Source organism: Halichoeres trimaculatus, unplaced genomic scaffold (assembly GCF_033239565.1).
Source record: "Halichoeres trimaculatus isolate MK-OKI-2021-1 unplaced genomic scaffold, fHalTri1.1 fHalTri1_scaffold_3, whole genome shotgun sequence".
NCBI lineage: Eukaryota > Metazoa > Chordata > Actinopteri > Labriformes > Labridae > Halichoeres > Halichoeres trimaculatus.
Genome location: NW_027437181.1, coordinates 1,081,733 through 1,106,646, shown reverse-complemented (window position 1 = coordinate 1,106,646; position 24,914 = coordinate 1,081,733). Strand labels below are relative to the sequence as shown.

The 24,914-nt window shown below is 39.2% G+C and overlaps 1 protein-coding gene across 12 annotated transcripts in view; it reads right to left on the bottom strand.

Annotated features, from left to right (window-relative positions):
• Nucleotides 1-1,022: 1,022 nt before the first annotated feature.
• neo1a (neogenin 1a) overlaps nt 1,023-24,914 on the bottom strand; it is a 270,805-nt gene continuing 246,913 nt past the window's right edge. For 3 of the 12 annotated variants that reach the window (XM_074665715.1, XM_074665712.1, XM_074665718.1), the window contains 13 exons: nt 20,293-20,525; nt 15,711-15,849; nt 13,742-13,849; nt 13,261-13,455; nt 10,887-10,919; nt 10,680-10,745; nt 10,452-10,581; nt 8,550-8,794; nt 8,091-8,183; nt 7,633-7,803; nt 5,675-5,962; nt 3,806-3,942; nt 1,023-3,277 (listed from right to left, as the gene is read on the bottom strand). In XM_074665715.1, coding sequence (XP_074521816.1) covers nt 3,125-3,277; nt 3,806-3,942; nt 5,675-5,962; nt 7,633-7,803; nt 8,091-8,183; nt 8,550-8,794; nt 10,452-10,581; nt 10,680-10,745; nt 10,887-10,919; nt 13,261-13,455; nt 13,742-13,849; nt 15,711-15,849; nt 20,293-20,525 — 1,991 coding nt within the window. In that variant the 3' untranslated portion in view covers nt 1,023-3,124. The other 9 variants (XM_074665719.1, XM_074665717.1, XM_074665724.1 and 6 more) reach the window with 9 other exon arrangements.

Genomic DNA, 24,914 nt, shown 5'->3' with positions numbered 1-24,914 from the left:
AAAATATTATTGAAATAAAGAATAGTTATTTTTCTTCCAGAGGGTATTGATGATTAAAGACACTGACACTAAATAAAATCCTGCGTTAACATTTAGTTCAACTAAATCTTCATCCCATCTGTCCATAAAGCCTGCCACCGCTCTACTTCACCTCCTACAACATCAACAGCCCACCAACTTTCCATGCACCTGTGGCTAACCTCAAGTTTTACAGCCCTGGGAAGATAACTACATCTACAAAAAGACTAATCTGGAAGAAAATACTGATTTTAAATCAGTGTGGATGGATTCATTTCACTGACGTGCTGGATTAATATACATGTTAGCAAACAACAAAAAAATGATGAGTGTAGCAGCAATATGATCAACATATGTTATCAAATTCAAGTATTCTTTAAAAAAACATTTAATTTTTTATTTTATTCTTATTTTTTTTTTATTTGACACTTTTTGAAATTGCTGCAAATTTACATTTCTTTTTTTTTAATTCCGCAAATTTATTGCATTTTTTTAACATATAAGTTTTACATTTTTCCTAGATTTGGAAATGTCCACATTTTAAAAATTTATTCATTTCTGAAATTTAAGCTAATTTTTAATAATTTCGAAAAAAAACAAAACTATTTTTTAAAATTTATTTTTGCACTTATTAAATGTTTGTAAATCTTAGACAATTTTTGCAAATTAATCAAAAATAAAAAACAACAACACTTTACGTGTAAAATTTTATATATTATTCCAAAACAACTTTTTGTTTTGGTGATTATTCACTCTATTTTAACTATGTACAGAATTTCATCCACTTTATCATCTTTATTGTGGAGATAAAGTAGATTTTGTGGCTCTTGAATGACTTAAATCCAGGTGAGCTGAGGTAAACCGGCTCTTATGAAAGCAAAGGTTGCAGACCCTTGATCATGCTGCTTTAGTTTATCGCCACCTGTTGGTCATAAACTTTGGGTTCAGCCCATCTCACCTGCGTGTGTTGGTGAAAAGAAGACGAGCACAAACATTTACTTTGTTAGTATTCATAATAGTTTGTATACACAATGTATAGGAGCACCAATAAAAAAACATCTTTTTTTCCAAACCTTTTTTCAACATTTTTTAAAAAGCCACAGATTTTTTTTTCTACAGAAAGCGAAAAAAAAGGCTCTGTACATGAACAAGCAACAACAGAATTCCTCATCGTGAGCTGTGAAGTAACTCAGCTGCTCAAATTGGTAACATCTCTGAAGCAAAAAACAAAAAGGAAATAAAAACATAATAAACAAGACCAGCTGCCTGCTGCTTACCTAGGACACTACGTTACACAAACAGCTTCTGATATTCAAAACACAAGATATGTAAGAAATGTACTTTTCAAAAATCGTGAAAAAGTGCAATACAGGTTCAGCTGTTTACAACTCAATAGATTATTTCCCGAATGGAGTCCGGTCCTTTCCCTCCTCCGCTGTTTCCAATGGTTTCCCCAAAGCGTGTTCCTTGTTTGTTTCCATAGTTAAATCTCTTACAGTTATATTGACATTCATGACGATGTACATCGATGAGAAACATGGTATTCACAAAAGTAGAGCAAATTACTATGATTGCAAATGACAAATTTCTTTGGGTAAGAGGGTGATGAAAAACTAGTTTCTGATGAGCTTTTTTTTTCTTTTTTACATCAGATCTGTGTACAGAACAAGCTTCTCCTTTTTTTATTCTTCATACAAAAAACTACCATGTAAAAAAAAATCTGGGAGTCCCATTCAAAAGGCCAACATCTTTGCATTGTAGAAGATTAGTAAAAGAACCAGGGCGTCTGACGGACAGCCGAGAAAAACAGCCAACACGCTCGCTGTGAGAAAAATGCACACGTGGTCCAGCAGAACAGACGTCTGAAACCAAACACTGGTTTTTGGAAACGACACACACATTCGACCAAACTCCTGGTATAAAAGAGAACTCGTCTGTTGCAGGTGGTTTTTCTGACTGACGTGAGTTTGTTTTTTTGTTTTTGTTTTTTTTTTCAAGGAGGGGTGCGGGTCGGCGCCCTGAGTCCTGGGTTCCCCTGACCTGTGAGGAGGAACCATCGAGCCTCACACAGGTATCGTGTCGACAGCACCACTGGGAGGGACATCGATGGAGAGCCGAGTCGACTCAACCGTCCCGGCGTACAAACATGTTGGTAAGGCTTTTAAAACGGAGCTCCCGCAACCAATCAGAGACTGAAAAAGAAGACGTTAAATGTACAAAGAGGGCAACTCAATGCCAAAGAAACACGTCAGGCTTCTCTCCCCTTTTCTAAGAAAACAGAGTCCCAGGACTCGCTCGTAATCCCGTTTCATCCCAAAATAATAACATTGAAATATGGGAAACATCAACAGAATGAGGCAGTTTAAAAAACACAACGTATGTACATGTTTATAAGAATATGTGTGTAAAAAAATAATACAATAACATAGAAAATAATAAAAAGTCATGGCACAATATACGACACATGGGTAAAAACAGAAAGGATGAGCGGGTTGGTGAGTAATGTCAGCTGGTAGAGGAGGAGGGGCTGAATGTCCACGTCACGGAAACGGCCCAAAGATTTACAAAATGCACAAAGAAAACACGAACCAAACGAACACTGTGGAGGCGGCGCCGCGTCAGCACCAACATCAAAAAAACAGCATATTTTTTGGACTTTCTCCTTTTGACTTGACATGTTTTCAACCGTCTCACGTGAGCGTTCAAAGAGAAAAAACTACCGCACAGATTTTTGCTGAGGAAAAAATTCACAATCTTCCGGTTGAGAGCGACCGATGTTGAAAAGTTCATAGTCTCTGAGAATGGTTCTTCATAAAAAGATGAAGCGCGTCACTTTGTCTTCCCTCTCATGGCGATCTCCTTCCTGAGACTGAGCAGTAAGCCAAAAAAGTCCCGAAGGTTCAGTCTGGAGTTAGTTTTGTTCTCTGCGGGGGGTCGAGAGAGTTCGTTTGGGCACAAGACGCCATTTTGTGTCCGCCAGCCTCTGGCTCCAAACGCTTTCTGTTTGGGTTTGTTTGACCATAAGAGTGTGTGTCTGTCTGCGTGTGTGTGTGTGTGTGAGGATGACAGAGAGGGGGTGTCTGTGTGTGGAGGCGTGTGTGCGTGCTCATGGCGCTGTGGTGATGGCGTTCAGGTCCTTCATCAGGCCCTCCAGGTGGGCCATCTCCTCGGTCAGCTCGTCGGGCTCGTAGCTCTGAGGGAGAGGAACAGGGTTACTGCGCGGGGCGGGGGAGGGGCAGGGAGGGAGGGAGGCAAGCACCTGGAGGAGGAAGGAAGGAAGGGAGGAAGGGAAGGAAGGGAGGAGAAGAGAGGAGAGGAAAGGAGAGGAGGAGAGGGTCAGTCAGGGATCTTCTCAGAGGATGGGGGAGTCATGGGTGGGGTGAGGCGAGGATGCTGGGAGGATGCGTTAAAAAGACTTGAACCCAAAACCAGAGACGAGGCAGCAGACGAAGCAAACACAGAAACCAAAGGAGGTGAGGAGATGAAGAGATGAGGAAAGAAAAGTCATGCCATCGTGGGTTCGTTAAGGTGAGTCGTTCAATGAATTAATCAACAGGCAGCCGACAACGCAACGAAAAACACCGTGAGGTTGAAGTTGGACAGAATAAAACAGAGAGAAAGAACAAACAGAAAATGTGGTTAACACCAAAATCCGTCAGGAGTGACTTCACAATCCAGTGCCCAAAGAAAACCCGACATGGATTTGGAAGGAGTGTGATTTGATCAAGACTGAATAAATACAGAGCCTGCATTACTGCACACAGCCAGTGTGGGGCGCCATACTCACGCTGTCTACGTCTTCCAGCATCTTACTGGTCTCTGGGACATCTGGGGCGTTGGGTACCGTGACGATCATCGGTGTCCGTGTCCTTCCTAGTGTTCCGATGGAGGCTGTTTTAACAACATGCGGGTGAGTGGGGGGCCCTGAATGCAACACAGATGTACGACAGTCAGTGAAGGCAACACAACAAAACGATGGAAATGAGACACAACTCTGACTGCAACACTCTGGACAGTCTCTTACAACCGAGTTGGAAAGTTTTCAACTCTGAAAAGTAGTTTTAGATGAATCAGAGTCAGAAAGTTTGACTGAAACAACAAAACAAACACGTTTATCGATCACCACTGAGGGATGAAACCAAAACTTTAAAATGAATTTCACATAAACTGTCCTCCTGCTGCTGGAGAAACCAACTCGAGAACCAAATGTTTATTGATTTACATCAAAAACAGATTCATCCTCAGTTTATACATTTTATGAGACTGTAACTCGTGAGAGTTTTAGCAAACAAGATTAAAAACTGTTTTCAGAGTGACAGTGTGAATGGTGAGCTTGTGAAGCTGAATATTTTGTTGGTAGTCATTTGTTTTGGTTGTTTTATGAAGAGAAAATGAGGATGAAGTGGCTGAAAGTTTCTTAAAATCACAGTCATTACTCACAGCGAGCATGAAATATCAGTTTGACCATTTTAAAGTAAAAAACATTAATGAATGAAGCGGCAAGCAGCTGGTTTCACCTCCACTTTCAATGTTTCCTTCCTGTATAATGTGTGTGTGCTACACATTCCATTTTCCCGCCTTTAGTGAGTCACATGACCAGCTGCACGGAATTCTCAATCACTGTGACATCATCACCAACTGCTGCCCTCTCAGGAGTAAAACTGACTGACTCCTCATAGATGCCACAATTTTGACCAAATCTCTGTAAAAATCAGACATTTTTGTTGTAAATTTTGTCAGGAATCCATTCATGTTATTTTTGAAGCTGTACCAAATTTATATTTTTTTGTTTAGAGGCCTAACTGCTGCAGCTTGTGTGAAGCTGGATCCTCCTCTCCCATTCATTCTAATAGGAGGGAGCTGAAAGGGCTTCTTTGGGGATCACCGACTTTGAGGGCTTGTCATTCAAAAACCATTTGAGAAACAACAAATTCATACACAGCTTTTGTAAAACAGGGTCCACTATGTCATCTCACTGAATTTCAAGCTGATACCATTTATGGCCTGGGAGGAGGTAACTTTTGTTTGAGGCCCGAAAATGTGGCCAAATTTATTTTCAATGGCAATTACTGGCTTCCTGTTTGAGATAGGTCAGTAGTGTCTGCAAATTATTTGTGTGTCTCAATGAGACAAACATTTTAACATGGGTTTGGTCTCTCAATGACATTCCTGCTGCCATTGAGAGCTGTTTCAGTATGCCTAGGTGGCGCTAGACAGCACATTTTGGCCATGTGCTGGTTTTGGTGAATTTTTGAACATGTGTAGGGCGTCCAATCAGGGCTCAAAGAGCAGACAGAATAATAAGAAAGAAACAAATGAAATACAAAAGAGTCCTCTCCTTCAGTGTGAGGAGCCTAAATATTCAGAAATGATTTTGAAAACACTGATTAAAAACGTCTTTAACTGATAAAAAAGATCAAACTTTTTGTGTTTTTGCTCAGTCTATATCTGACGATCAATGATCACACCAAGCTTCAACGATGAGTTTTGTTCAATCACAGTGTGAACAACCTGGAAGACAGCCTGGGCTGACCTCAGCTTCCTCTGTGTGTGTGTGTGTGTGTGTGTGTGTGTGTGTGTGTGTGTGTGTGTGTGTGTGTGTGTGTGTGTGTGTGTGTGTGTGTGTGTGTGTGTGTGTGTGTGTATGTCTCCTCACCAGTCTGGGCCAGCAGTGGCGTGCTGGGCAGAGCAGGTGACTCGTATGATGGATGGCTGCCGCCTGGGATGGCGGGCACGGCGAAGCTCTTGAGCGGGTGTGCGTGGGCGTGCGGGTGGGCCGGGCGGTGGGGGGGCAGGTTGCTGGAGTAGCTGGGCTCTTCTTCTGTGGTGGTGGAGCCGTGGTAGCTGCCTTCAGGGTCCACCATGATCTCCGACGGGCAGGAGACCTGGGAGGAGGCGGTGGGAGGAGGGAGGGGCTCTGAACTGGGAGTGTTCCTGACCGACTCTGCAGAGGAGAGGAGGTGGGGGGGCGGGGAGGATAATGAGCAAAACGAAACCTGGACTTCACACCGGCCTGAGATTCAGGTCTTAGAGTTTAATATTATTGTTTCCTGTTCCACCGAACATCCTACAGACCAAACAGAGCGTCTCTACACCACGGACAGGGTGAAAACTCTGTTTATTCTGAAGCTTTTCTTTCTCGATGTTTTCATGTCCTGACTGTTTGTCATGGCATTTTGTAAACCTATGTTTTTAAACGTGCTGACAAATAAATAAAAAATAATTAAGTTATTATTGTTATTATAAACTAAGCCTATAAGCTAGTTTTGGCTACTTTAGAATTTTTTCACTTTCTCTGGAACAAAATAAAAAATAAATAAATAAATAAATAACATATAACCTACATTTTTTTTCATGATAAAAACTGTAATTTACTTACTAATCGTCTCACCACAATTTTTTATATATCAAGCTTTTTTTTGTATAAATGTTCTTTTATTTATAAAGAGAGGAATGAAAAGTCTTATTAAGTCAAAAATTCAACGTGTAAAAGGTTGTCATATAAAATTATTTAAGTATCTAGTTTAATCAGATCAGTTTAATCTGACTGTTACTGTTTGAGAAGTTAAATAATCTTTGTTTTTATGTTTTTGATTCATTAATTATAAACTGTCCTTTTAAAAAATTTAGTATTTTGGTATTTTTCAAACTGTTTAAATTTTTTTTAGGTTTGCATTAGTCTCTAATCTTTTTTTTTATTGTATGTTTTGCCATCCATACATTTCATATATTTTTTTAATTTTATTTTTTAAATAGAACTTCATTTCATTTGTAAAAAAAACAATATAAAATGGAAAAAATAGTTATGTGATAAATGTAATGTGGATTTGAGCATTGGACCTAATCTAGAAATTAATAGTAAAAATTCAAATAAATAAAAAATTAAACAAATAAATAAATAAATAAATAAATAATAATAATAATAATAATAATAATAATAATTATTATTATTATTATTATAAATTAAATAAAAATAAAAATAAATAAATTACATTTAAATATAGGCATGAAACAAAATCTTGGTAAATTTTCTCATTGTTTAATCTTTTTTTTTTTACTCTTGTAACTTGTTTATTAAACGATTTAGAAATGCCCTTTTTATCACTGTTTAAATCAACTTTTTACTAATTCAATAAAGTTTTATAAATAATGTTGTGTAAAATGAACCTATGTTAATCTCAACATGTCATTATTTTTTTTCTTGTTCTGCCTCGATGTATTTTCTGTCTTTTGTTTTTCTTAAAAATTATCAAATATAAAGTAAAAAAAATGGACCTGCAGCACTCATCTGCTCATTTTGTTCTTTCCACTTCTTACACCAAAAACAATCATTTAATGTTAAAGAGAAATAGAGCATTAACTGTACACCTGTAAAAATTATAACATGAACCCGACAGCAGAAAGTTAAACTCAGTGGAGTTTCTCTGTCTTTAAAAGGGAAAAGTTTCAGTTTAGTGGAATAAAGAATAAACTCTCAGACAGCGCGGAGTTCAGAGAAAGGTTAGTAACCCCTAAAATAAAACATGAAGGTGACAGGATGACGGCTGCACGTGAATGAATGAACATGGCGCCCTGTGTCCTCTGCCTGCCGTCCAGCAGGGGGCAGGCTCTCACCTTCAGAGTCCACCCGGTCTAGATGGGGGATGGGGGTGGCGCAGGCGTGCGGGCGGGGGTGCCCCATGCCCTGGTGGTAGAGGTAGCTGCGTGTTGGCGACGCCAGGCTGCCCATGTGATAATGGTGGTGATGGTTATCGAGGGAATGGATGGGATGAGCACTAATCACAGCTGTGGATGGACACACACACACACACACACACACACACACACACACACACACACACACACACACACACACACACACACACACACACACACACACACACACACACACACAGGATGAGATGTGTGAAGAGTGTGCTGCTGATGAGAAACACAAACATGCAGCTTCTGGTAACGAACGCTCTGAGTCATTAAATTAGCAGAGGACGTGTTTTTCTCTTATCTCCTGTAAACTTCACACACAACCTGTAAAAAGATCTCACACACACACACACAGACACACACACACTTACGCTGGGGTGGCTGTGCATCAAAAGGCATCATCATTTTAGGCCTCATCCCTCGCCGGCCTGCTAGTGTTGACATGCTGTCCTCTGATTCGTGGCCTAAAAGGTACGGTGGAAACCAGCCAATCAGAGAGAGTTTCAACTCTGTGGGAAATTTCTGAATGATCCTTTTGTCAGGATGAATTTCTGGGTTAAATCTTAAGGTGAGGGTCACACACAGCATTGGATAAAGTGGATATTTGTGTTTACAGGAAGCTGGGGTTCTTGCAGCGGTGCATGCTGGGTAACGAGCAAAATGTGTGAAAAGCATGAAATGTTTGAATGAGAATCACAGAAAAACAAAAGCAAACTCCAGGAAATACAAACACTGCTCGTCAGCTGGAGCAGCAGGGGTTACTTTCACTTTCACTTTCATCTCTACTGTTTCATCACTCTCTAAGTCGACCCTCTCGGGGTTGGACTGACCACGGTAGGAGTTACGTCGCTGCTGCAGGTGGGGGTCTCTCTCCAGGCCGCTGTCGGCCGGCGTGATGTCCTGTGAGGTGCGGGGGATGGGCGTTTCCGTCATGACCGGGTTGGGGTCCGGGGACTTGTCCATGGGCTTGAGCTCCAGCCTCTCGTGGTGGATCCAGAGATCAGGAGGCTTCAGGTCCTTGGAGTTCCCCTTGTATTTGTGGGAGCCGTTGGAGGACTTGGACGCAGCACGTTTCCTGCAGGAGGAGACAGAAAAAATCACTTTTTTTTATATATTTAAGTTTTTATTCAATGCAAAATTAAAATGTTTTTCGCAGCTCGACAAAGTTACATTCATTTTTCAGAAATAAGGAAAAACAGTAAAACAAGTATGACAAGTTATTTTCAGACCATTGTTATACAATGTGGTAGAAATAATAATAAAAATAAAAAATAAATAAATAAATAAACTTTTTGAAAGCAATTTAAAAGAAAAATTAAATAAAGTAAATAAATGAAAAGCAAATTTTGTATCAAAAATTAAAAAGTCAGGGGTAGTAACATAATAAAAACAATTGCATTTACATTTACTCGCATGTCTAACCCCGTTCCCACACAAAATGAAAGAATGAAAGAGTGCAAACAAGTCCAAACCAAATGTGTTTCTGTGTAGACATTTATCCAAGTATGTGGTTATTATCAAGTATACTGAAAACTAATGAATTAAAGTGTAATTTTGGTTGGGAAAAATGAATAAAAAGTAAAAATAAATAAATAAAATAAAATAAAATAAAATAAAATAAAATAAAATGAAATAAAATAAAATTGAATTAGATTAAATTAAATGAAAAAAAAATTAAATAAGATAATGATATAAGTAAAACAACCACAACATGAAAAAAAAAAAAAAAAAAAAAAACTACTCATTTTGGACCATAAAGAAAGTAAAAATCAATTTTAACCTGAAAATTATTTCGTGATAAAAACCGTAATTTATTCACTTATCCTCTCACCACACTGGGTTTTTCACATTATTTCAATAACTTACATTTCCACAAACACACTGTTTAAGAAATTAATGTTTTTTTTTTTTTTTTAATGCATTTTTATTCATAAAGAGAGGAATTTAAAGACTTATTAAGTCAAAAAGTCTCAACGTGTAAAGAAAGACCTTGATAAATAATTGTTTAAATATCTTAATTTAAACATAAACTGAAGATGGACCAGTTAAGTCTGACAGTTTGAGAAGTTAATCTTTTTAAAAAAAAATTTGATTCATTAATTTTGAATTCTCCTTTTAGAAAATTTAGTATATTGGTATTTTTCAAACTAGTTAAATATTTTTTTTAGGTTTATATCAGTCTCGAATCTGTTTTTTTTTTCAGTTTATGTTTTGCCATCGATACATTTCATATTTATTTTATTTTCTCATTTTAAACTTTGTTTTACTTGTAAAAACAACAAAAATATTAATTGGAAAAAATAGTTGATTGGTCAGTGTAGTGTAGACTTGAGCATTGGACTTAATACAGAAAACAATGGTAATTAAATAAATTAATAGAAAAATAAATAAACAAACAAACACAAGCACAAAAACAAAATCTGGGTAAATTTTCTCATTTTTGAATGTTACTTTTTAAAATAAATGACTAAATAAATTTAAATTATTTATTTTTTAATGAATAATGCCCTTCTTATGACCGTTTAAACCAAACTGTTTGTAAATTTAAGTTTCAAGTTTTATAAAAAATGTAAGTTCAATGGAGCTATGTTAATCTCAACATGTTATGACTTATTTTGTCTTGTTCTGCTGAGAGGAGCCGTGAAACACCTCGACTCATGATGATGATGATGATGATGATGATGATGATGATGATGATGGAGAAAAGAGGAAGGTTAGACCAGGCTTCTTACTTTTTCTGGTGGGACGTCGTCCGCCGCGTGCACAGGAACGCTCCCACCACCACCACGATGATGGTGAAGGCGCCGACTGAGATGATGATGACGATGACCAGGATGTGGTTTTCACTGTTCCCTCCCACGCCTGGATTACCTCAAGAGGAGAAACACGGGGTTAGACACGACACACCCACAGACGCTCTTTAAAGAGGCAGGAGGAGGTGGAGAGGAGGGAGATCTTACCGATGGCCGTGCTCTGGTCCTGTGGAGGCTTCCCCGGGAGGCCAGGCTTTGGCGGGAGATTCGAGGCTGATCCAGAAAGAGATGAAACTCAATTCACAACTTCAACTTCACAAAAACCTCTCCTCAAATCTGCATGCTCGAAAAGATTCACCAAAGTTTTCTCCAAGACAAGACACAGAGACGCAGAGTCAGCAGGAGGAAGTTTACCTTGGTCGTTAGCCATTTTGTCAGTGGACTCAGCTTAACAGGCCAAAGGAGAGCAGGGAGAGAAAGAGACAATAAAAAGCAAAAACATGTTAGCTGGAAGGAGCAGCGAGGAGGAGCAAACGATGAAGACTGAGAGGAGGCGGAGAGGAAAAAGTCAGAGAAACAAAAAGAAACGTTCAGCAGAGAGCAGCTAAGTGAAACCCATTAGTCGTCTACAAAGTGCAGTCTGAAAAGAAGGGAACCAAAAGTGTCCAGAGGAGGACGTTTAATTGGAGAAAATCAGTTGAAAGCAGCACAAACTGAATGAACCCAAAGAGCCTTTTTGCTCCCAGCGTTAGCAGTAATTTAGACTCTCTGAACATTTTAACACGAGGAGGAAACGGCCCCACCGCAGCTCTCAGGAGTTTCCTTCAGCTACTTTATATCAGGACAGTTTGCCTGAGGTGTTAAATAAAATTTCAGTTCAGAAAAGTTCAGAAAAAAGCATCAAGAGAGCATGAGCTGCTCGACATCGATATCTGCTGCCATGACCAGAGAGATCGTTTGCTTCCTGCTCTATCCATTGTCCTGTCCTTTCAAAATAAAAGCATAAAAAGCCTAAAACAAAGTCATATTCACTGAAAGAGGAGATTTTTTTAGTGCAGAAAAGTCAAATCTTAAAGTATGTTATTCATTTCTTTTGGACTCTTGGAGTCACTCAGTAACAAACCAGACTGAACAATCCGACCACAGAGTCGTCTAAGGGGGACGTCAGACTTTCTAAAGTCTGGATCTCAGCATCAATATGAAAGCAGAGAGCATGATCAACACAAGGGAAGAGTTTCAGTTGACCGGATGATTTAACTTTATCAGCTTCATCCGTTGGCACCAGTACTAGGGATGGGTAGATGCCTGGTACCTTGCAACCGGTACTAAATGGAAACAACTTTTGGTACTAATGTGTGTTTATGTGGCAATAAATATTAATTTGTTTAAGAATAAAATCTCAAACTCAATATATAACCTTGTAATGCTGTGTTCATGTCCAGTATGGACCTACTCTTCCACTCCCTCACAGTCACAAAGATGCGTTTAGGTACCTAAGATGGTACTGTCTGATTTTACATGAATCAGTACTCAGTACTACAGTACCCAGTACCTAATTTGGTACCCGTCCCTACCCAGAAGTATTTGTCAATCACACAAATTATCAATCTTTTGATGACTAAAGACCCAAACAACAGTCATACAGTGAAGAAAAGCTAAAGCACTGCTAGCCGCCACGAGCCAGAGCTGCAGACCAGTGGTGTTCAAAGTGGGGGCCACCAGGGGGCACCAGAAAATTAGAGAGAAGGGTAAAATAGGATCAAATTATTATAATTATTATTATTATTATTATTATTATTAGCAGTATCATCATTATTATTATTACTATTTAAACATGTTGGGTTTCTGCTAACAAAAATTGTATTAACATTTATGGGTCTAGACCCGTAAATGTTTTTGTACAGCATCTTGAGAAAACGTTTGTTATGGTTTGGCGCAATACAAATAAAGACTGATTGATTGATTGATTGATGTCATTAAAAAATAAAACCATTTGTCATAAACATTAAACTCATAAAGAGCCATAATAGTCATATTCTCAATTTTAAAGCTCTTCCTCAGTCTAACTACTGACTACATGTCAGAAAAAAGGATCCACAGTGGCGTACGGGGCCCTGAAATAAAACAACCTACATGTGTGAGTCTGGCTTTTGTTTGTTAATAATATCCTGACCTAAACAAATGAAATAATTGTTAAAAAGAAAAGTGAATAAAAGTTAGAAAATATATTCTTAAAGTTGACATTTCTTTATATATTTTGAACATTGTTTGGGAACCCCTGTCATAGACCCTTTTACCGGAACATAAACAAGTACACGTGACTCAAAGCATCTCACAGTGCGGCACAGTTCGGCCATATTTTTATGTGAAAATGGACATGAAGATGCTGTAGGCTGTGTCTGGAGAAATGGAGGTAGAACCACAACAGGAATGGGAAGGATAATCTGTTAAAGGAATAGGAGGCTAGGTGAGCAAATCACCTGGACCTTGTTTACCTGCAGACTGTGATCCTGTGTCAGCTCTGTTCAGACTGGATTCTCCAGGTTTTCTCATATTTTTGTTTACATGATGAGAAAACTATGAGCATCAAAACATAACAATCCTGTAATCAGCTGTTGCCGTGTCACTTCCTCCAGCTCTAACTTTCCATCTCTGACAGTTTCCTGAGCTGTAACAAACAGATATCTCCTCTCTTCTTCTATCTTTCTGTGAGGAGTCTAACCACCCCCCCCTGAGGTGAAAGCTGTGATGATGCTGGTGTTTCTGTCTGTTTCTGTCTCAGACTCACTCTTTGGCGTGCGGAAGTGGACGGCCTCAGACATGGGGCCCATGCCCTTGGAGTTGCGGGCCTGGATCTTGAAGTAGTAGGTGGTGTCCAGCGTCAGCTCCTGGATCTGGTGCGTGAGGCGGTTTCCCACCACGGGCTCGATGACCCAGTCGTGGACTTCAGCGTTCACGTCGGTGCTGTAGTAGATGATGTAGCCTGACAGAGACGGGGACACAAACGGCTGAAACCTTTGGTGGAGCTGAACCATGCGTCACACTTTACTCTGGACTCATTTTATTCACAGCGTTACATCTTCATGGAGGAAACGCTTCAGACTGCAGCTCCGTTTACAGATGAAGACGAATGTTCCTCTCAGAGCACAGCCAAAGAAAAACACATTTTCTGTGTGTACAGAGCTTTTTTAACGTTAGAATGAGTCAGCGTTAGATGAAGACTGAATACAGCAGGAAGATACCTGAAGGTACCAGACCCAGACACTCACCTGTGATCTTCCCGTTGGCCTCAGACGGAGGCTGCCAGTTCACGATGATGGTGCGCGGTTTGTTCTCTTTGCTCACCACGGTCACGTCTTTGGGAGAGGAGCTGGGGACTGTGGGGGAGGAGGGGGAGAGACGGGACATTTGTCACGCTGTCGACAGGTCAGAGTAAAGGTCACGCAGGCAGACATTTTGAATCCTAACAACACACTGCGCTCACCAGACACCAGCAAACAGAGAGTGTTTGGTTTCTGTGTGTGTGTGTGTGTGTGTGTGTGTGTGTGTGTGTGTGTCAGAGTGAATATGTTGCATACGGTGAAGTCCAGCTCACCTAAAATATGAATTTCTATTTTAACAAAAATATCCATATTAAGAGTTAAAAATTGATATTTTATCACAGGTCAACTTATCGTGATAATTTTTTTCACACCTCTGCGTTAAACAAACCCCTGGCTGGGGGACCAATAAATCTCACAGAGAATATGAATCAAAAGACGACGTTTCAACATAAATAACTTCTTTGATTTGATGTTTGTCTCTTGCAGAATTCTGTGTTTTCTTGGTGCGCAGACACTGGAGTGACTGTTTTTAACACAGAGCGTCTGACAGATTTGGGACTGAATCCTCCATGAGTCACTCTGTCAGTCTGTGGTCGTTTCTGCTGACTCAGCTGTTACTAATCATTTAAACGTTTCTCAAATTTAGCACCGAGCCAAACGGAGCATGAAGCCATGCTAACTTCATTTTAATAACAATCACATAATAAACCAGAGGAAAACTGATCAGTTTTCTTTAACACGGTCAAATCCACAGAATCAGGACTTTTCCTGGTTCTACTGATCCTCAGGTTTCAGACTGTACGTCTGCAAATCAGGAGGGAAATGTTAAAATATATTTCTCTGAACACAAAATACAGCATTTATAACTATAGATTCACTTCTTAAATTTTTATTTTATTCTATTTTATATTTATTTTATTTTACTCTATCTTATTTAATTCTATTCATTTAATTTTAATTATTTATTTATTTGATTTAATTTAATTTATTTATTCTATTTTATTTCATTTTATTTTATTCAATTTTATTTATTTATTTATTTTATTTCATTTTATTTCATTCACTTTTATTTATTTATTTATTTTATTTCATTTTATTGTATTCAGTTTTATTATCATTTTATTTTATTCAATTTAATTATCATTTTCTTTTATTTCATTCATTTTTATTTATTTCATTTCATTTGATTTTATTTCATGTTATTTATTTTATTTTATTTTATTTCATATAATTTTATTTATTTTGTTTTATTTTACTTTATTTTATTTTATTTATTTCATTTCATTTTATCTGACTTCATTATTTTATTTTATTTTTCATTTCTTTTATTTTTATTCTATTTCATTATATTTATTTTAGTTTATTGTATTTTTTTATTTTATTTTACTTTATGTATTTAGTTTTATTTTACTTATTTTATTTTATTTTATTTATTCATTATTTTATATTATCTTACTTTATTATTTTACTGTCTTTTATTTTCTTTTTTTTTTTTTTTTATCTTACTTTATTTTATTTTGATTATTTTCTTCATTGATTTTTTTTTTATTTATAAAATATACAATGGATAAAATAGATACTTTACAATAAAGCAGAGTTAATGCCAACTCACCAGAAGCCATAAAAAGAGGATCATAGATTTTTTTATCATAAATTACAAAATTCCCTCCAATTTTCATGAATTGTCTGCAGTGTGAGTGTCATTAATTTATTTTGCACATCATTATAAAACTGGGAGTGACAGAGAGCCTGTCCTCAGGCGTGTCCTCTCCTTCTGTCCGAGCTGCAGAAAGTCAAGTGTTCCTCTCATCCAACCTGGGACGTGTTGTGTGTCTGTGATTGTGTGGCGTTATCTGTGTGTTTGTGTGTCCATATGTGTGTGTGTGTGTCCATGTGTGTGTTAGTGTGGTCATACTTGTCTCAAACGTGGTCCCCTGCGCGGTCATGCTCCACGTGCTGGAGCGCCGGCCTTTGGTCACCATGACGGAGAACTCGTACAGCGTGTTGGGCTTCAGACCCGTCACCATGTGGTTCAGACTGGTGGTGTTGGCCATCTGGGGAGGGACGCGCAAACACACACAGACACAGACACACACACACAGACAGACAGATGGTGGATAACATTAGCTTACGCTGCTGCAGTCTGCAGGGACTCAAAGAATTCAGTCAGACCAAACAGATTTAATCATTTATCACACGTTTCCCTTTAACTGGGCGAAAGATCAGAGGTTTAACAACAAACTCATGTTACTGTGAACCAGGCAGCTAACAGTCTGTTCATTACGGCACTGAAATGAAACACACGTTAAATCATGGGCACATTTACTCTTTCAGTCCAAGGTCACAGATAAAAACAAAGCCTGTCAAGCTAAAGCTCTGAACGTTCATCAGAAACTCAACAACTCTTCAGCTGACGACTTTAAATGAACGGATTCATCAGGATGAGAAAATGTGAGAGTTTAAAAACACATCAGAGGAAACCAGACAGGCATCAGATTTGGGTCTATAAATGTCAAAATAGTCTAGTCTAAAAACCAATCCAGATTAAATCCAGATCCTGATCCTGCCATAAAATTATCCTGACACATTTGCTCATATCGCCCCCTAATGGAGAACATGTTCCTTGATCAGAAGCAGAGTTTGCTAATGTTAACGCAGCACTTAACGCTGCAGGAAACTGACCACTGATCATCTGGGATCAGAGACACCTGAGGGACAGGTGAGCTGTGATGTCATCAGTCTGTGACGATGGACAAGGAGGTTTGGGCTCACTGAGGCTGATTTTTGTAGAAATGACTTTGAGAAATGGCTAATAAATATATTTTTTAGTTGCAACACAATCAGTGAGAAGCTGTCATTGTCTCTCAGGGGTTCAGACAGAATCATTTCACAGATTCTGGTCCAATCCTGCAAGGCTGGATTATTTTATTTATTTTTATTTATTTTATTTTATTTTGCTTCATTTTATTTTATTTTATTTTATTTTGCTTTATTTTATTTTATTTTATTTTATTTTGCTTTATTTTATTTTATTTTATTTTGTTTTATTTTGTTTTATTTTGTTTTATTTTGATATATTTTATTTCATTTCATTTTATTTTATTAATTTTACTTTATTTTATTTTTTTATATTATTTTTTAAATATAATTTTATGATTTTATTTTTCTTATTTTTTATTTATTTATCAACTTTATTTTTTTATTTAATTCATTTAATTTTATCAACATTTCATCTTACTTTATTTTATTTTGTTTTATCTAACTTTATTTTATATTATTTTATCATTTTATTTTATCTTACTCCATTTCATTTTGATAATTTGTTTTCTATTTTATTTTTCTTTCTTATTTTATTTCATCTTACTTATCTAATTTTATTATTTCGTTTTATTTTACTTTTTTTAATTTAATCTTACTTTATTTTAACTTAATCTATCTTTTTTTATTTTATTTTATCTTTAACTTGGTCTTTTGAAATGAGATCTTGCCATCTTTTTGGTATCACTTAAGTTACTTTAAAAAATACCTTGAAAAGCTAAGTTGTTGGAGAATATCAGTGTGTTTTACTGTTTTACTTGTTGAATTCTGAAGGAGGATATATGCTGATTGTAAGTGACTGCTCGTCCTTAATACAGTAAGAATATATTAAAAGAAACAGAACATCATGTGTTTCTTTCAGGAAGAGCTGCTGGATCATTGTCATTATTTTTTAAAAATGCAGTATTGTTTACCTGGTTAATTTAAAACCTGTTGAAACAAAAATTAGAAGCTCCTTTAAACTAAAAACTAAAGGCCGTCATGTAGAGATGAGGATAAATTACACTCAGTGACCACTGAGTGGAGGCAGAAGCTTATGGATTATGTTACTCACTGAACTGGTGGTAAATACAGCGCCACACAAAGGAAATGTTGACGTTTTACATGAGCTGTAAACCAAATAAAGAACTAGCAGACTCAAACTGAGTTATTTAGGTGTTAACATAATAAAATAATCTTAAATTATGAGCCCAGCCGTCAGCAGAGGGACACAGACTGAGCATTGATTCATGTTCATCAGGTCTGTAACAGCTTTCGCTGTAACGTTGCGTGCCGTGAGCGTGGCGGCGTCCTCCATAGGGGGCTGTCAAACAGAGGGCAGTGGGATAGAAAAAAAAACAGCGTAGTTATAAACACGCTGCGAGTTAGAGAGCAGTGTCTCTTTAATAATGGAGGAGCTGGTCTGGGCTGAGAGGAGTCAGGATGTTCAGAGGAGCAGCGTGAAGGTGAGTTACTGATGTCAGACTGCTCCACCTGTACACACACACACACACAGGATGTACAGGAAAACCACAGAAGAAGAGCGCCCTCTAATAGACTCGTTAATATATTGAATTTGCTTAATGGGACAGAAACATAATGAGCCTGTGGAAGTCCTTAATTACTGTCACAGTGTGAGAATCCAACCAATTTAAGCATCCACTCATAGCAGCACGACGCGGCTCTGTGTGTGCTCAAGACCAGTGTGTGTGTGTCTACAAGTGTGTGTGTGTGTGTGTGTGTGTGTGTGTGTGCACGGTCAGATCAGCTCCCTCCTTTTCCACTTCTCAGTTTGTCTTGTCCTTGTTGAATAATTTATCAGCCAACGCAGGCCTTTATCTAAGCTCTGCTCGGTCACAGGTTTACACACACACACACACACACACACACACACACACACACACACACACACACACACACACACACACACACACACACACTCATTCACACTAACACACACTCACAGGGATCCAGCCTTCGGAGACGACCAATCAACACAACTGAGAGCGATGGATTCAGGAATCTGAATCTGAAACACCTTTAAAGAGACTCCTCTCATCCTGACACACACTCCACTGTTTGAAACGTTACACACTGACGCTGACTTCACACACACACATTTACACCTGTCTGACACTAATACCAGAGAATCTGTGTAATAATCCAGAGCTGAAGCAGAAAATTCACTGAACACCAATTTAACAAACAAGACGTGTAAACACCACTGAGTAAACTTCAGACCAGGTGAGATGAAAACACGCTGACTTTAGGAAAGGGTCTGATTCCCCGAGAGAGGAGACTGATACTTCTTATCCCTAAAAGGATGAAAACAGATTATCACTACCTTGTAGTTCTGCTTTAACTTTAAGAGACTGCTACTGCTCCTGGTTAATCTGTAAAGCAGACGTATCTGAAGTCAGGCCTGGGGGAGAAATCGTAGCCCGGGGTCAGTTTTCATACAGCCCCAGCTTTCATCTGACGATGTACAACGTTTTCTGTCCAAAGCACAAATAAAACCAAAGTCTATCTACAAACTTCTCACTAAACTACGTCTGGACTTTTCAAAAAGACAACAGGGCCCTCTCCCTTTGGGCGAGGACGCTAAATATAGCTGAAACAGCGATGGATAATGTGTGTGTGGGACAAACATTCCATTTTCCCTCCTTCAGTGAGTCACATGACCAGCTGCACGGAACTCCTAATGAGTGTGACATCATCACCACCAGCACGGAACTCCTAATCAGTGTGACATCATCACCAACTGCTGCCCTCTCAGGAGAGAAACTGACTGACTCCTCATAGATGCCACAATTTTGACCAAATCTCTGTAAAAATCAGACATTTTTGTTGTAAATTTTGTCAGGAATTCATTGATGTCATTTTTAAAGCTGTATGACTTTTACTTTCCTGTGTACAAGACAAAACGCCACAGCTTGTGTGGAGCTGGATCATCCTCTCCCATTCAGCCTTAACAGGGGACCTGAGAGGGCTTGTTTTGGGTTCACCGGCTTTGAGGGCTCGTCATTCAAAAACCGTTTCAGAACCAACAAAATCCTGTACAACTTTTTTAGAGAAGGGTCCACTCTGTCATCAAAGCGAATTTCAAGCTGATACCATTTATGGTGTCGGAGGAGATCATTTCCAGAAAAGGGGCGAAAATGTGGCGAAATGGTATTTTGAAATGCGAATAGCCAGCTTCCTGTTCGAGATAGGTCAGTGGTGTCAGCGTACGTATTTTGCGTCTCAACAAGATGAACATTTTGACGTCAGTTTGATCTCTCTAGGACATTCCTTTTGGCTGCTAGAGGCATTCTAAGGTGCCTAGAGAGGAAATTATGGGATGTTCTGGTTAATTCTTGTATTTTATTGAAGTTTTTGGCAAATTGTGAGGTGTGTGCAAATTTTGGTGAGTTTTAGAGTTCTGAGGAGTTGAAATTATGTTTTTTGTGGCAGATGCAGGAACAGTAGTGTCCTCACCTTCCAGGCAAGGACCCTATGTTAGGACATGGAGCAGAAAAATACTTCATAATGCAGGATGAGAAATATTTGTGTATAAAAATGTTGTCAAATGTTGAGGTAAAAAAAGTCTGATTCTGAAAAACAATCCTGATCAAATCCAGATCCTGATCCTGACATAAAACCATCCTGACCTGGAGACTTAAATAATCCGGACTGAAGAAGAAGAAGAAGAGGAGTCTTACCTTGACCTTGGTGTTGGCGGGGATGTTGGTCTTCCATCGCACCGTGTAGAACCTGTTATCTGTGATCTTCTGGTTCTTGGGCAGCGAGTTGTCGGCCCAGGTCACCTTGATGGTGTCGTGGCTCAGCACAGAGGCCTGAACGCCCACGGGAGGCATCATGGGAGAGGGGTCTGGTACTGGTGTGTATGGAGCATGGAAGAGTTCGTACAAGTCAACATCGGGGTCTATGGGGTCTGCACGTCCGGCAGTAACCCGCAAGCATGCACACAAATTAAAATGACCAAAATTAAAACATGAGGAGAAGCATGGCGAGGTGCATGGCGAGGTACACGGTGGGTCACGACAGGATGCAGGGAGGAAGGAGCAACACGGAGAAACCAGGTTAATGGGTTAAAGGAAGGACATAAAATGAGGAGGAGAGTCAAGGCCACAGGGACGGGGTTGGGAAGGGTGAAGAGAAAAAGAGAGAAGAGTCTATTAGAAAAACAGACACTGACCTCTACAACAAGACCCGCTCAGACCGGGTCCTACAGACTCTACACCGCTATATATCTACAGCTACTGAGGAGACAGGAGGAGCACACACACCGTCATGGAGGAGACTACAGGACATGACACTACAGGAAAACTAACTCCCACAATCCTCCCACAATCCTTCAGGGTTTCTGAAATCCCCCATCCACGAGACGCTCTTTTTTATAGTGAGACCAGTTTACATCATCAAGCTTTACCCAACATGTGACAGAAAAACATAAACACGGAGCGCCTCCTGCAGGATAACATGATCCTCTGTACAGACTGACTACAAGGAGAGGAGAGGAGAGGAGAGGAGAGGAGAGGAGAGGAGAGAAGAGGAGAGGAGAGGAGAGGAGAGGAGAGGAGGAGAGGAGAGAAAAGGAAAGGAAAGGAAAGGAAAGGAAAGGAAAGGAAAGGAAAGGAAAGGAAAGGAAAGGAAAGGAAGGGAAGGGAAGGAAAGAAAAGAACAGAAAGGAAAGGTACATAGGAAAGGAAAGAAAAAGAAAAGAACAGAAAGGAAAGGAAAGAGAGGAAAGGAAAGGAACAGAGAGGAAGGGAAAGGAAAGGAAGGGAAGGAAAGGAAAGGAACAGAAAGGGAAGGTAATAAAAGGAAAGGAAAGGAAAGGAACAGAAAGGAAAGGAAAGGAAAGGAACAGACAGGAAAGGATAGGAAAGGAAAGAAAGAAAAAAAAGGAAAGGTACATAGGAAAGGAAAGGAAAGGAAAGGGAAGGAAAGGAAAGGAAAGGAAAGGAAAGGAAACAACAGAAAGGAAAGGAAACGAAAGGAAACGAAACAAAAAGAAAGGAAAGGAAAGGAACAGAGAGGAAAGGAAAGGAAAGGAGTGAAGAAGAAAGGAAATGAGACGAGAGGAAATAAAAAGAAAGGTTAGGAGAGGAGAGGAGTGGAGATGTGAGGAGAGGAGAGGAAACTTTTCTATTTGTTTTGTGTCTATAAAGAAAAAAAAATCAAATAATTAAAAGTGAGAGCTGTTGCTGACCACACCTCCTTTATTATAAATAGTTTGTGTGTCAATGTGTGTGTGTGTGTGTGTGTGTGTGTGTGTGTGTGTCAGTGTGTGTGTGTGTGTGTGTGTGTGTGTGTGTGTGTGTGTGTGTGTGTGTGTGTGTGTGTGTGTGTGTGTGTGTGTGTGTGTGTGTGTGTGAAGACCATCAGGCGTTCATGTGGTCTCAGTGAGGCTCTGAGGTTTTTGGAGACATGCGAGCAGCTTTTCTTTCCTCAGCTTTCAGAGTTTACAGACTGAAAGTTTCTGCAAACCTGGATCAGCGTCTTAAACACAGGGACGCCATCTTTACCCCCCCACACACACACACTCCTCTCAGTGAAGACTTCACTTCATCATATCATTTCTTACAGCTGGCACTCCCTCAGCCCAAGTTCACCAAGTTTATCTGGAGTTTTCAGAGTAAAGTAATATGTAGGTCAGCCCGTCTTTAATCCAGACTCCAACAAACTGGCAGAAAGGAAGGCGCCCCGGAGGAGTCAGCCGCAGACGATGGCGGTGGGCTTTGGTTCTGCTTTGAGAGGAAGCGTTTGGATCTGACGAAGGGTTGCCAGAGTCACAACGGGGGGTCTGCAAGCATGCAGCGCTCTCTGAGTGTGTGTGTGTGTGTGTGTGTGTGTGTGTGAGGGGGCTTCACAGAGAGAACTGTACAGTATGACAGTGTGTGAGCGTGCGCGTTCACCACGCCGCCCCCCTCTGGAAGTTTGTTGATGTGACTGATGTCATCCAGCATCCCGCCCCTCTCCAGCTCCAGACGAACCCATCAAGGCAGAGTGGGGGGGTGAAGGTGGAGGCGGGTGAAGCCCCCGTCCTGTGAAACCCCAGGGAGCCCGGGTTGTCTTCTTCTCACTGCGCCACAAACCGAGTGAACCCAGCTCACACTCAGAGACTCAGAGATCAGCTGACAGTTTGAGTTTAGCTCCGTCTGCTAACTGTTCCCAGGATCTGAAGCCGCTCTACGGACGGTCTGACTCCATCACAGGCCACAGAGTTCAACCTCCATCAGTGACTCAGATCCTCCTTCCACTCTTTAATGAATACATCCAGATTATTTCCCACAGACGCTGTTACAGTGACCTGACAGTCACCACGGCCTGATCCGTCTCAGCGCGACGCGTTCAAACAACTTCAGCCTCAGACGAGCTTCACTGCACCGCGAAAAACTGAAAACTTATCAAGTGTTTTTGTTTCATTTTAAGAAAAAATATCATATTATACTCGATATGAGCCATATTCAACTGATCAGTCCAGAGAAATGTCTGATTTCAAGTCATTTAAAGACAAAATGAGCTCTGAATTGTTTGTAAAAGTTTTAAAACTAGAATAATGTCTTAAAACAAGAAACTTTTTTTACTTGTTACAAACAATTCAGACCTAATTCAGTCTTTAAATAACTTGAAATCAGACATTTCTCTAGACTGCTCAGGTGAATTTGGCTCAAATTGAGTCTAAAAAGACAATTTCTGCAAAAAATCAGCAAAAACACTTGATCAGATTTCAGTGATTCTGTTTGAGCAGCAACAGAAACTCTCCTGATAGGGGAAATATTGGGGTATAGGCAGTGAAATCTCTATAAATAATATTAAAAAATACACTTAATTTAGGCAAATATTCCTTCTGGTGAGCTTTTTGTCTGGTAAAATAAATTTGATGTGAGGTTCAGCCTCAGTTTGCCTCATTTTCTATATTTCTACAAATTTTAAATTTCATATTCTTATTCTTTTACTATTCTATTTTGTATTGTTATTGCATTTATTACACTTTTTTGCAAGCTGCTGTGGCAAAAAAATCCTATATGGGAGATTAATAATATTCTATTCTATCCTATTTTATTCTATTCTATTCTATTCTATTATAAAACATATAAACAGCCTGTGTCTAAAAAGTTAGTTTCTCCATCTGCACTCACTGTACATGAGCAGATATTTTTCTAACTGAGCGGTTTAAAAGATTTAAAGATCAGGAGTTTGTCCAATCAGAAGCTCAGCTCGCCTGACTGACAGGTCTGGCGCCCTCTAGCTGTTACACTGCAGAAACTGGAATCTTATCAAGTGTTTTTGTCTTATTTTCAGTAAAAATGGTCTAATTACACTTAATGACTGCAGGTTAAAGGGAACAGATAATTAAACCAATCTGCCAAGAGAAAAGTTTCTTGTATTAAGACGTTATTCTAGTTTTAGGCAAATTTTTGAGTCAATTTCTCATTTTGTCTTTAAATAACTTGAAATCATACATTTTTTTCTGGACTGCTCAGATAAACGTGGCTCATATTGGGTCTAAAAAGTCGTATCTGCTGGAAACAAAGACAAAAACACTTGATAAGAATTCAGTTTTTTGCAGTGTAGTGAGGAGGCTTAAAGCCCGCCTCTTGAGCCAGCAATTCCAATATGGCCCCCGCTTATTCTGTTCCGGAACAGACTGGAGTGATGTCACAGAGGCTACATCCATATGTGCCACAGTCTATGGCTGTGTCTGAAATGGCATACTAACGTTCTACTCATACTAAGTGTGACGTCAAAAATAGTATGTAGTGCGTTCACATTAAATAGTATGAAAAGATTGTGTGTGTGAGAAATACCCGGATGTAAACTATATCGGTAAAAAATTGTAAGTATGGGAGGTGGGCGTACTAGTCGCACTGACACGCCCCATAATGCATTGCGAGCCCCGTATTTATAAACGTAAATACAGAATGAGATGACAAGATGAGAAGCGACTAAAATGGACTTAGCTCTACAGGGAAACCTAAACGTAAGGACAAAGAAATAAAGTGCCTGAGGCGACGGACGGATCGTCTTCTGTGTCTGCGAGCAGTAAACATTTTTTAATTTTTTGAAGAGAGATGAATTCATCTTGAGACCGGTGTTAGCTAAAAATCATCCACTAGCGAACTTCCCGTTTTCAAAATAAAAGCATCTTTTATCATCTCCTTTAAGTTCTTCAACACTTTTGTAAATTGGGCTCTTGTTTTGGAGCGGACCAGAAGTTTCTTCGATAGCATATTGGCGGTTCATAACAGAACAGAAACAGAAAGTCCGAAATGTCGAAATTAAATTTGTATCCGTGCGTTTTGTGGCCCAAATG